Source organism: Marmota monax, unplaced genomic scaffold (genome assembly GCF_021218885.2).
Source record: "Marmota monax isolate L192 unplaced genomic scaffold, Marmota_monax_Labrador192_F-V1.1 WCK01_AAM20220418_F8-fsc00030, whole genome shotgun sequence".
In the NCBI taxonomy this organism is placed as follows: Eukaryota; Metazoa; Chordata; class Mammalia; order Rodentia; family Sciuridae; genus Marmota; species Marmota monax.
The window spans coordinates 3,080,057-3,093,659 of NW_026691988.1; the positions used below are offsets into that span (position 1 = coordinate 3,080,057).

General features: G+C 41.1%; 1 protein-coding gene across 1 annotated transcript; it reads left to right on the top strand.

Annotated features, from left to right (window-relative positions):
• Positions 1 to 8,173: 8,173 nt before the first annotated feature.
• Positions 8,174 to 11,971, top strand: LOC124095915 (activity-dependent neuroprotector homeobox protein 2-like). Its single transcript, XM_046449350.2, is given in 7 exon segments — positions 8,174 to 8,379; positions 8,381 to 9,486; positions 9,489 to 10,421; positions 10,424 to 10,461; positions 10,463 to 11,116; positions 11,118 to 11,446; positions 11,448 to 11,971. Coding segments are annotated over 7 exon segments (3,423 nt in total). The 5' UTR covers positions 8,174 to 8,182; the 3' UTR covers positions 11,614 to 11,971.
• Positions 11,972 to 13,603: the final 1,632 nt, after the last annotated feature.

Consider the following 13,603-nt stretch of genomic DNA (forward strand, 5'->3'; position numbering starts at 1 on the left):
CAGATTTTCTATAATGTATTATTCACAAGATTAAGTATGCAATTACAAAAGCCCTACACAATGGAAAATTAGAAAAGTGTGATCAATAGTCAAGAGAAATATTAGTCAATAAAAACAGGGCAACAGCTGGCCCAGATGTTGGGATTAGCAGAAAGAAACTTGAAAATAACTATAATTATTAAATGAAGTGGCTATTTAAAGAATTTATAGAAAAATATTGGTAAGATATGGAGGAAAGTGGAAGAATTTTAGGAAATATATGTAATCTGTAGAAAGAAATCAAATGGAAATACTGTAACTGAAAAATAGAATATTTGAAACAAATTAATTGGCTGGCATTAAATGTAGATTGGCCATCACAGAAAAAAGATTTAGAGAATTTGAATACAAGAAAATAATAGTCATCCAAACAAAAGCACATAAACAAATTATTTTAAATAAACAGAACCTGACTTACCTGTGGAATAATATGAAGCATCAAACATACCTGTATTTGGAGTCCCAGAAGGAAATAAGAGAAAAGAATGAGGCATAAGAAGTATAACTGAAGAAATATAGGCCCACATTTTTCTATAGTCAAAAACAGGAACTCAAAAATCTAGGAAGCTTAATGAACTCCAAGCTAGCTGAAAAAATAAGTACAACTACATCTGATAACATCGTAAGTAAACTTTTTAAAAAAATTTAAAAAGCAGTGAGAGTTTTATAAAACTTATGACATAAAGGCATCTCATTAATAATGATGGTTTACTTCTCATCAGAAAGAGTACAATCTAGAAGATAATGTGGAAAGTAAAAAAAAAAATTGTCAATCAACCATTCTATCACTAATGAGAACATCTTCCAAAAATTTAGGTGAATAAACCTATTTTTTTTCAAATAAAAAGCTGATAGAATATACTGCAAGTTGGCTTCTGTTACAAGAAATGATAAAGGAAGTTTTCCAGGCTGAAGAGAAATGATGCTACATACAGATGAATCTTCAGTTAGGAAAGAAGAGCAGTAGCAATGTCAAATATCTGAATAGATGATTTTTTCCTTTATTGCATTCTTTAAATGTGAATTAAGTATAAAATATAAAAATGAAAATACCATATTGTGGGTTTATTATATGACTAGAGATTAAAAATATAAAAACAATACAAAATGTGGGAGAAGCTGTTTACAGAATTATAGTGTTATGAGATTCTGACATTAAGATGAAGAAGGATATAAAGTTAATTTAAGGTAGAATGTGATTGTCAATGATGCATATTATTATGCTCAGAAAAATTCTATATGGTAGATTAGCTGCTAATTCAATTTAATCATATTTCCATTAAAACTATTTAAGAAACCTACTTTAAAAGTAACACACCTCACTGGAAAGCACTATAAAGTTATAATAGGATATAAATATTTTCAATAGAAAAATAAGGTTTTCCTCTAAGTTATTCAAGAATGTTCCAAGTCATTCTCTCTCTTATAGATTCAGCGTGAATCAGAGAGTTGTATTTGACTAAAAAAAGGTAGGCAAAAATACCCCCCAAACTTTCAAATTTGATTATAAGTCTACCTCTCCCCATTTCTAGGTATAAAAGTCATATGTCATAAATGGATCTTCTTATAATACAAGATACATTTTAAAATATGAACATTTTAAGGTTTTTCAAAATGGCAGAATAGAGGAGTTCACATTCCTGGCTGCTTCATGGTGTGAAATCAAGAGAGCAGATAGGCAGCTTCTCTGCAAGATGTGTGAACAAAAAAAGTGGGGGCGGGGCCTTTATTGGAATTTAAAGCTGGACATCCAAAGCAGACCAGGAATGCAGAGGTTGGATATAATAAAATAAGGAAAAAGTCCTCAGCAACACAGCCCCTGCCACAGCCAGGCCAGAAACACCATCCAGAGCAATGCCTCCGTGACCACAGGGAATTAAGGAAACTTGCATTTTTTTTGGGGGGGGGGGGCTGAGATATGTCTGGGTACAGAGTGTTTAGAGACCAAGGACCTTGCCTAAGAAACCTGAAAGACACACTGCATGATATTTGTGTTCAAGGAAAGAAGCCACCATCTCTCCAGGCAGCTTGCAGAGGACAAAAGAAGGAACCATTCTGCAGCCATGGTATGGGAGTCAGCAGCTGAGGAAGCCGATTCCTGGCAAACCCAAGTTTGGCCCAAAATACAGGCTCAGTAAACACATACTACATGACATGGAGTGTGCTTAAGTGACCAAGAGAAAATCAAACATGGAGAGAGGTTTACAAAGGGGACAACTGGTATGGAAACCCACTGGCTCTACTGCTCCCCCTCCAACTGCTGGTAGTCCAACTGCTTGCAGGACTGGCTGGGAGAGATGCACCTGGCCAGGAATTCACAAGGGCAAGGGTGGGAAAGATTGTTTGGAGACTGAACCCAAGACCAGGAAACATGGGATTAGCAGGTGATGTAGGGGATGAAGAATTGGCTCCCCTAGCACATGAGTGGAACCCAGGGAAGATCTCTGAGATACAGTCTTCTAGAGTGAACCAGCAAGTACTGGGCACTGGAGATTCAGTGATTTGAGAATCTCCAGACCAATTGGCATTCAGTGAAGATCCTGGAGCCACCTAAGCCTACACCCTGCCTCCAGGAATTCCACTGATGGAATTACCTCTCTCACTCCAGCAAGCCAGAGTGTGGAGCATCACACTCCAGAAGACCCCACCTAAAACTGCTGAGAAGAGAATCTGAGAATCTTTTGAACTCCAACAAAAACAATTCTTTAACTTTTTATCAATATTTTTTTCTTTTCTTTTTTTTTAATTCTTTTTCTCTGCTTAATTGTGACCTTGAAGATACACGAATGCTTACAAATTTTCATGTTTTTTGTTTCTCATTTTTAGCATTTTTGAAGCCAGTTAGTTTTCATGACTTAGGTTTTTGTGAACAAAGATGTTTGATTAGTATATTTTAGTTTGTTTTGTATTTTATTATTTTTCTTTATACACACACACACACACACACAGGCACACACACATTTCTCCTACCTATTTTCCTCCATTCTCTCTTTTCTTCTATTAACAGCCAATCTCTATTGTTATTTCACTCTTTCTTTAAACTTTTACTCTGTCTTCTCATCTTCTCCCTCAGAATCTTTACCTCTTATATCACTTCTCTTCTCTCCCTGTCCATCATTTAAAACTGTAAACCCTTTTGCAAACTTGCTGTTTTTATTATAGGCAATAAGTGATCACATAATTTCTGACTAATATGATAACTAACATTATAGATGTCATAGTAGGAATTATTTTAATTATGTATATTGTCTGCATTCCTTGTTAATATTATTTGTCTCACCCTAAATAGTGAGGTACTGGAAATATCCATGGACATTATAAGTACACACGGTAAAAACTGTACTGCCTCAGATCCATACTGTTAGAGGGGTTGACATACAACATGAAAAAGCGAGGGAACAAAATAGCCCAAAATACTCCAATAACAGAATCCATTGATATTGCAGTGGAAGAGATGTCAGAGAAGGAGTTTAGAATGTACATAAACCAATCTGGAAAGTAGATTTCATTCATAAGGAATTAAATCAGAGATAATACAGGAAGTGAATGATCACTTCAATAAAGAGGCAGAGATTCTGGGAAAAAGAAATAAGCAGAAATGCTCAAAATGAAGGAAACAATAAACCAAATTAAAAATTCAACAGAAAGTATCACCAATAGACCACTTGGAACACAGAACCTCAGGCAATGGAGACAGGACATATAATCTTGAAAATAGAGTTGACCACAGAAAGAAGATGTTAAAAAACCATGAACAGATCTTCTAAGAAGTATGGAATAACACAAAAATACCGAATTTAAGATTTATTGGGATAGATGAAGGTGTGGAAATCCAAACCAAAGGTATGCACAATCTTTTCAATGAAATAATATCAGAAGGTTTCCCAAATCTAAAGAATAAAATGAAAAATCAAATACAAGAGGCTTAAAGAACACCAAATGTACAAAATTTACAATAGACTCACACCAAGGCACAATGCCTAGCATACAGACTAAGGATAGAATTTTAAAGGCTGGGAGAGAAAAATATCAGATTACATATGGAGTAAACCAATATGAATCTCAACTGATTTATCAACCCAGACCCTCAAAGCTAGAAGGTTCTGGAATAATATATATGAAGCTCTGAAAGAAAATGGATGCCAACCAAGAATCCCATATCCAGCAAAATTAAGCTTCAGATTTAAAGATGAAATAAAAACCTTCCATGATAAGCAAACATTAAAAGAATTTGCAACTAGAAAGCATGCACTACAGAACATTCTCAGCAAAATATTCTATGAGGAGGAAATAAAAAAGTAAAAACCAATGAAGGGAGGAACTACCCTAAAGGAATAGACAATCAAGGGGGAAAATATTTCAAATTAAAAACTAGAAATAAACCAAAATGACCAGGAATACAAATTATATCTCAATAATAACCTTGAATGTTAATGGCCTAAACTCAACAATCAAAAGACACAGACTGGCAGATGGATTAAAATACAAGAACCAACAGTATACTGTCTCCAAGAGACTCACTTCATAGGCAAAGACATACACAGACTGAAAGTGAAAGGATGGGGAAAAATATATCACTCACATGGATCGCATAAACAAGCAGGGGTTTCTATCCTCATATCAGATAAAGTAGACTTCAAGCCAAAGTTAATCAGAAGGCACAAAGGAGGACATTTCATATTTCTTAAGGGAATTATACATCAACAGGACATAATAATCATAAATATTTATGTCCCCAAACAATGGAGCATCTATAAATATCAAACAAATCCTTCTCAGTTTCTTAACTTTTTTTAAGTCATTGATGGTACTTTATTATATTTATTTATATGGGGTGCTGAGAATGAAACCCAGTGTCTCACATATGCTAGGCAAGCACTCAACTACTAAACTACTACACAGCCTAAACCATTCTCAATTTCAAGAATCAAATACACCACAACACAACAATACCAGGTGACTTGAACACACTTCTCTCACTACTGGATAGATCCTCCAAACAAAAAACTAAACAAAGAAACTACAGAACTAAATAATACAATCAATAATTTAGACTTAACAGACATATATCAATCTATCAGACATATATCTCATCTATCAATGAGAGAATACACTTTCTTCTCAGCAGCCCACAGATCCTTCTCTAAAATAGAGAACATACCTTATGCCACAAAACAACTCTAAGCAAATGCAAAAAAAAAAAAAATAGAGATACCCTGCATTCTATTAGACCATAATGGAATGAAACTAGAAATCAATGATAGAATAAAAAGTAAAAGCTACTCTAACACCTGGAGACTAAAAAATATGCTATTGAATGATGAATGGATAGCAAAATAAACCAGGGGTGATTATATATATATATATATATATATATATATATATATATATATATATATATATATAGAGAGAGAGAGAGAGAGAGAGAGAGAGAGAGAGAGAGAAGAGAATAGGATACAACATATCAAAATCTCTGGGACACTATGAAGGCACTGCAAAGAGGAAAATTCATTGCATTAGGCTTATTCATTAAAATAATATAAAGTCAACAAATAAATGACCTAACATTACATCCCAAAGCCCTGGGAGGAAAAAAAAAAGAACAAATCAACATTAAAAGCAGAAGACAGAAAATAATTAAAATTGGAGCTAAAATAAATAAAATTGACACAAAAAAAACAATTAAAAAATTCACAAAACAAAAAGTTGGTTCTTTGAAAAAATAAATAAAACTGATAAACTCTTAGCCACACTAACAAAGGGAAAGAGAGAGAAAACTCAGATTACTGAAATATGTGATAGACAAGGAAATATCATGACAGATACTACTGAAATGCAGAAGATAATTAGAAACACTTTTGCAAATTTATACTCCAATAAAATAAAAAATCTTGAAAACATTGACAAATTTCTAGAGACATATGACCTACCTAAACTGAACCAGGAGGACATACACAATTTAAACAGACCAATTTCAAGCAATGAAATAAAAGATGCCATAAAGACTACCAATCAAGAAAAACTCAGGACCAAACAGATTCTCAGCCAAGTTTTACAAGACATTCAAAGAAGAATTAACGCCAATACTCTTCCATGAAATAAAAAAGAAAGGAACCTTCCAAACTCATTCAATAAAGCTGGTATCACCCTGATACCAAAACCAGAAAAAGAGACATCAAGGAAAGAAAACTCTAGAACAATATTCCTGATGATTATAGGTGCAAAAATTCTCAATAAAATTCTGGGAAATCACATACGAAAACATAATAAAAAGATAGTACACCATGATCAAGTAGGGTTCATCCCAGGGAAGCAAGTTTGATTCAACATACAGAAATCAATAAACATAATTCATCATGTCAATGGACTTAAAAGACAAGAATTATATGATCATCTCAATAGATACAGAAAAAACATTTGACAAAATACAGTATTCCTTCATGTTCAAAACACTAGAAAAACTAGGGATAGTAGGAACATAACTCAACATCATGTAAAAGCTATATATGCTAAACCCAAGGCCAACATCATTCTAAATGGAGAAAAATTGAATGCATTCCCTCTACAATCAGGAACAAGACAAGGATACCCTCTTTCACTACAACATTGTCCTTAAAACTCTAGCCAGAGCAGTTAGACAGAAGAAAGAAATTAAAGGGATATGAATAGGAAAAGATGAACTCAAACTATCACTATTTGCCAATGACAAGATGCCATATTTAGAAGTTCCAAAAAATTCCACCAGAAAATTCTAGAACATATAATTGAAGTCAGCAAAATAGCAGGATATAAAATTCACATCCATAAATCAAATGCATTTAGAAATACATCAGTGATGAATTCACTGCAAGAGAAATTAGAAAAACTACCCCAGTTCACAATAGCTTCAAAAAATATTTTAGAATCAATCTAACAAAATGGGTGAAAGACCTCTACAATGAAAACTACAGAGCACTAAAGAAAGACATTGAAGAAGGCCTTAGAAAATAAAAAGATCTCCTGTGCTCTTGGATTGGCAAAATTAACATTGTCAAAAAGCGTTATGCAGATTTAATGCAATTCCTATTAAAATCCTAATGACATTCTTCATATAAATAGAAAAGGCAATCATGAAATTCATTTGGGAAAATAAGAGACCCAGAATAACCAAAGCAATCCTTAGCAAGAAGAGTGAAGCAGGGGGCATCACAATACCAGACCTTAAGTTATACCACAGAGCCATAGTAACAAAAACAGCATGATATTTGCCCTAAAACAGATATAGATAGAAGATAGAAGACATGGAGACAAATACACATAAATACAGTTATCTCATTCTAGACAAAGGCGCCAAAAACATAAATTGGACAAAAGAGAGCCTCTGCAACAAATCGTGCTGGGAAAACTAGAAATCTATATGTAGCAGAATGAAATTAGACCCCTCTCTCTCACACTGCACCAAAATCTACTCAAAATGGATCAAGGACTTAGGTACTAGAACAGAGACCCTGCACCTAATAGAAGTAAAAGTTGGCCCAAGTCTCCACTATGTTGACTTAGGAACTCACTTCCTTAACAAGACTCCTAAAGCACAAGAAGTAAAGTCAAGAATCAAAAAATGGGATGAAGGGCTGAAGCTGTAGCTCAGTGGTAGAATACTTGCTTCACATGTGTGAGGCCCTGGATTGGATCCTCAGCACCACATATAAAAACGTAAATACATAAAAAGATATTGTGTTCATTTACAACCTAACAAAAAGATCTTTAAAAAAATGGGATGGGATCAAACTAAAAAGCTTCTTCATAGCAAAGAAAACAATCAATATGGTGAAGAGAGAGCCTACAGAACAAGAAAAAAAATCTTTGCCACATGTACCTCAGATAGAGCATTAATCTCCAGGATATATAAAGAACTCAAAAAACTTATCACCAAAAAATAGAACAACCCTATCAATAAATGCACTAAGGAGCTGAACAGACTCGTCAACATCTCTAGTAATTGAAGAAATGCAAATCAAAACTACTCTAAGATTTCATCTTACTCCAGTCAGAATGGCAGTTATCAAGAATTTAAGCATTGGGGATAAAGCAGGAAACAAAATGATGAAACCACCCTCAGGGAGTGCAGTAAGAGAGGCAATCAACAAGCAGGAAAATTTCAAAAATGTTTCAAATTCCTGTGGAAAATCTTGACAACATCAGAAAGGTGCGGAAAAGGGTGAAAGGAATTCTTGTGGATGTCGGGCTTGACAGCTGCAGGGAGTTGCTGAAGGACCTTAAAGGCTTTGATCCAGGAGAGAAGTTCTTCTATAACACATCATGGGGAGATGTTTCTCTCTGGGAACCTTCTGGAAAGAAAGTGCCTTTGCAGATACTCGACAAAGGTGCTTGCTTCACTCAAAAACCATTTACATCATCACCACGAAGATGAGGCTGACCAGGAGCTGGTGATCCCGTGCCCCAACTGCACCTTTGCCTCTCAGCCCAAGGTGGTGGGCAAGCTCTTCAGGATGTTCCACGCCCCTGTTCACAAAGTGCAGAACTACACAGTGAACATCTTAGGCGAGACTAAGTCGTCTAGAAGTGATGTGATTAGTTTCACATGTTTAAAATGTAACTTTTCGAACACCTTGTACTACAGCATGAAGAAGCATGTTCTGGTGGCTCATTTTCACTACTTAATCAACTCTTACTTTGGCCTGAGAACTGAGGAGGTGGGGGACCAACAGAAAGCAAGTGATACTGCTTCTGTGGACAGGACCCCGCCATCCGACCGGTACTACTGTAAGAAGTGCAGTGCCAATGCCAGCAGCCAGGACGCCCTGATGTACCACATCCTGACGTCTGATGTGCACAGGGACTTGGAGAACAAGCTGAGGTCAGTGATTTCAGAGCACATTAAGAGGACTGGGCTCTTGAAGCAGATGCACATTGCCCAAAAGCCAGCCGCCCGTTTGGCCATACCACCGAGCAGCAGCGCCCCTGGCATCCCGGCACCGCCATCTTGCTTTCGTCTCACTCTGCCACAGAATGGCCAAAGCCCGGCTGTGGTGCAGCCAGTGACTGTGGCCCCAGGCTCTGCTGGGACTCTGACCCACTCCCCACCTGCGGTTGCCCAGCCCCACGTGACCCTGGTCTCCAGCCCTCTGCCTGTGTGCCTGAGCGGCCTCTCCCTGCAGCCCTCCACCCCCCAGCCTGTCCTTCTGTCTCACGGGGTACCGCTCAGCCAGCCTGTGAACCCCCCTGTGTTGCCCCTCACCCAGCCTGTGGGGCCCATAAGTAAGTCTGTTGGAAAGAGTGTCCTCCCTGTGAGTCAGGCTGTCCGCCCTGGCGTCTTGCCCCTTTCCCAGCCTGTGGGGTCTGTAAGCCGACCTGTTGGGCCTGGTGTCCTGCCTGCCAGTCTCTCTGTCACCCCCAGGGTTCTGCAGGCTGTCTCACCAGGAGTGATTTCTGTGGGTCGAGCAGCCCCATGGGGGTCCTTCCTGCAGGCCAGATGACCCCTGCAGGGGTAATCCCTGGACAGACAGCAACTTCTGGGGTTCTCCCCACTGGCCAGGTGGCCCAGTCAGGGGCTCTCCCCTTTGGGCAGACAGCTCCATCTCGGGTTCTTCCCCCTGGTCCAACAGTGCCCTTGAGGGTTCTCCCTGCAGGCCAGGTGGTCCCGTCTGGGCTTCTCTCTGCCAACCAGCCTGTCTCCACAGGAGTCGTCCCTGTGAACCAGGGTGTGAGTTCTGGTGTGCTGCAGCTTAGCCAGCCAGTCACCACGGGGGTCCTTCCCGTGGGCCCACCTGCAAGGCCTGGAGTGCTGCAGCTCAGTCCCTTAGTCAGCACTGGCGTCCTGCCTGTGAGCCCCACAGCCAGGGCAGGGGCTTCGCAGAGCACCCCCTTCCTCACATCAGGCTCTATTCTCAGGCAGCTCATCCCCACTGGGAAGCAGGTAAATGGGATCCCCACCTACACCCTGGCTCCAGTGTCTGTCACCCTGCCTATGCCCACCGGCGGAAGCATGGCAACTGTTACTCCACCGCAGGTGCCTGTCCAGCTTTTGCCCTCAGGCACAGGTGCGCACATGGCCAGTTCCCTTCCCAGCCTGCCCTCCCCACAAGTGCTGGTGAGCGCTGCCCCGAGCGTGTTTGTTCAGGCTACTCCTGCACCGGCAGATGCCAACCAGGTGCTGAGACAGGCCAAGCAGTGGAAGACCTGCCGGGTGTGCAACGAGCTCTTCCCGTCCAACGTGTACCAGGTGCACATGGAGGTGGCTCACAAGCACAGCGAATCCAAGCTCTGCCGGGTGTGCAATGAGCTCTTCCCATCCAACGTCTACCAGGTGCATGTGGAGGTGGCTCACAAGCACAGTGAGGCCAAGGTGGGCGAGAAACTGGAGCCCGAGAAGCTGGTCGCATGTCACCCTTCCTGAAGTGGATGCGGGAGAGGGCTGTGCGGTGGGTGCCTGTCCTGCAAATGTGCCATCTCAGAGGAGGAGCTTATGCGCCACCTGCTCATGCATGGCCTGGGCTGCTTGTTCTGCCCCTGCACCTTCCATGACATCCGGGGCCTCCTGGAGCACAGCAGGACTAAGCACCTGGGCAAGAAGAAGCTGCCCCTGGACTATAGCAACAGGGGCTTCCAGCTGGACCTCGATGCCAGCGGCAATATACTGTTCCCTCATCTCGACTTCAGCACCATACTGCCGCGGGAGAAGCTGGGGGAGCGGGAAGTCTACCTGGCCATCCTTGCCGGGATACACTCCAAATCCCTGGTGCCTGTGTATGTTAAGGTGAGGCCTCAGCCTGAGGCTCTGCCCAGGGCCCCCAGAAGACAGAAGCTGACCTGTCCCTTCTTCTTTGGTACCTTCCTGACGGCTGAGGCCTATGAGCTCCACATCAAGGAGAGGCACCACGTGATGCCGACGGTCCACACGATGCTCAGGTCTCCAGCTTTCAAGTGCATCCATTGCTGTGGGGTCTACACTGGAAACATGACCCTAGCGGCCATTGCCGTCCATTTGCTGCGCTGCAGAAGTGCTCCCAAGGACAGGAGCTCAGGCCTGCAGATCCAGCCAGGTTTTATTGAGAGCAGTGAGCTGCTGTTAGTCAATGGGGGAAGTGATTCCTGATTCTACTTTTCCTGTGAAGAGGAAGTTGCCAGATGGCCATGTAGGGGTAGAAGACCAGCGGGAGCTGGAGGAGCCATTGCTTGTCCTAAACACCGATGTAGCCCCAAGCCCAGAGAAAGGGACAAGTGTCGTGCCTTTGAAGAGACAGAGGAATGAAGGCAGGACAGAGGGGCCCACGGCTGGTGATGACATGCTCCAGGTCTTGGTGTTAGACCCTAAGAAATATGAAGGCCGTTCTTACGAGGACAAAAAGCAGTTTCTTAGAGATTATTCCCATAAGAGACCTTATCCTAGTAGAAAAGAAATAGAATTGCTGGGTGTGGAAAATCGACGTGGCTGCATTTTTTGGGAAAAGGAGATACATTTGCATGAAAGCAATAAAAAACCACAAGCCCTCTGTGCTTCTAGGTTTTGATATGTCTGAACTTAAAAATGTTAAGCACAGGTTGAACTTTGAATATGAACCACAACATTCATAGGACAGTGAGCCTCAGTCCCAGGCTGTGGTTCCCACTGGGCCTAGACTGCCCTGCTGAGTCCCTGAGTCCTGCCTGCTGCTCTTCAGCTGTTCCAGGTGCTCCGAGACTTCAGCTGAGGAGGAGGATGGTTCTTAGATTGGTTGTTTCCTGCAGTTGGGTTCTAACACTTACTCTCAGTTTTCTTCTGTCATGTAAATTAAATCTTTTGGCATTCATGCACGTCTTGTTTTCCCAGTAGCTCAGTATTGAATGAACTGAAACCTGCAAGTACTTGTTTTTTAATTTTAGGAAATGCCAGCTTGTTGGAGAGTACTTGATCAATTGGAGATGCCTATAGACCTGCAAAGTGAGGGACACAGGGTTGTGTTGGAGGAGCGCACCCTATGATGTGCGTGGCTCCCTGCGGACACCCTGCCAGTCCTTCCTCAGAAGCTGCTTGCTTATGAGATTATAATTTTCATTAGACACTTTTTCATGTTTGTCTTGATGGCTGTTTCTTTTTTAAGTTATAACTCATAGAAAACCAAGTGTTTTCATTTATTAAAAATACCCGAGTCTAAGGTCTGGTGCGCAGCTTATCATGGAGCTTCTATTTGTAAAGTCATCATGGGGCAGAAGTGCTTTCCAGCCTAGACTTTGCCTTTCCCTGTGGTGGCAGGCCGTTCCTCACTCACAGGGAGGACAGCAGCTGCTTAGTGCCTTTAGAGTGACAGAACACCCAGCACGCCACTCCAGCCTGAGCTGCTCCGGGCTGGAAGGGCCATGTGCCCGCCCAAGCCTACAGACCAGAGCTTGTCTTTGTGGTTGGGGTAGCGAGAGTTGGGCTCATCCGAGAGGGGAGCCTGGGCTATGCTCTGGCCTGATTTTGCAGGCAAGTGGGACAGGTGATTGCTAAAGTCTCCACGTGTCATGTGTTGGGGTGGGTAGCCCGTATTTCCATGGCGATGTGAAGTAGCACAGAGTCCAGGACGAATGCTGCACTCCCCGCAGGGCCGTGAGTGGTGCTGTGGGGCATGCAGCAGAGGGTGAGGTGGTCCCGGAGGCCAGCAGTGACTCACTTGCATGCAGGTGCTGTGATGTGTGCTTTAGAGGCAGTTGTGAAATTGGTCTGACTCTTGGTGTACTCTTGTAAATTCAGAGAGCTTGTCCGACTTTATAGTTTCCTTCTTTTTTTTAACCTCTTGTTTCAGAGTGTCTATTTTGAATTAAAATTTGTTACACCACTGCAAAAAAAAAAAAAAGAATATAAGCAACAATAAGTGTTGGTGAGAATGTGATGGGGAAAGCACCCTCATACATTGCTGGTAGGACTGCAAATTGGTGCAGCCAATCTGGAAAGCAATATAGAGATTCCTTAGAAAACTTGGAATGGAACCACCATTTGACCCAGCTATGATTTATACCCAAAGGGTTTTAAATCAGCATACTATAGAGATGCAGCCACATCAATGTTTATAGCACTTCAATTCACAATAGATAAACTGTGGAACCAACCTAGATGCCCTTCAATAGATGAATGGATAAAGAAATTGTGGTATACACACAATGGAATATTATTCAGCATTAAAAGAATAAATCATGGCATTTGAAGGTAAATGGATGGAGTAAGAGAATATCATGCTAAGTAAAGTAAGACAATCCCCCTCCCCCCCCAAAAAAAAACAAAGGCTGGAAGTTTTCTCTGATAAGTGGATGCTTCTCCATAATGGGAAGGGGGGTATGGGATGAGTGGAGAAACTTTGGATTGGGCAAAGGGGAGGGAAGGAAGGAAAGGGATCATGGAGATAGGAAATATGGTAGAATGAGACAGACATCATTACCCTAGGTATATGTATTATTGCATGAATGGTTTGACCCTACTTTGTGTACAACCAGAAGTGAAATATTGTGCTCTATTTGTGTATAATGAATTGAAGAGCAGTCTGCTGTCATGTATAACTGATTAGAATAAATAAATAAATAAACAAAATTAAAGGAAAAATATTTATCA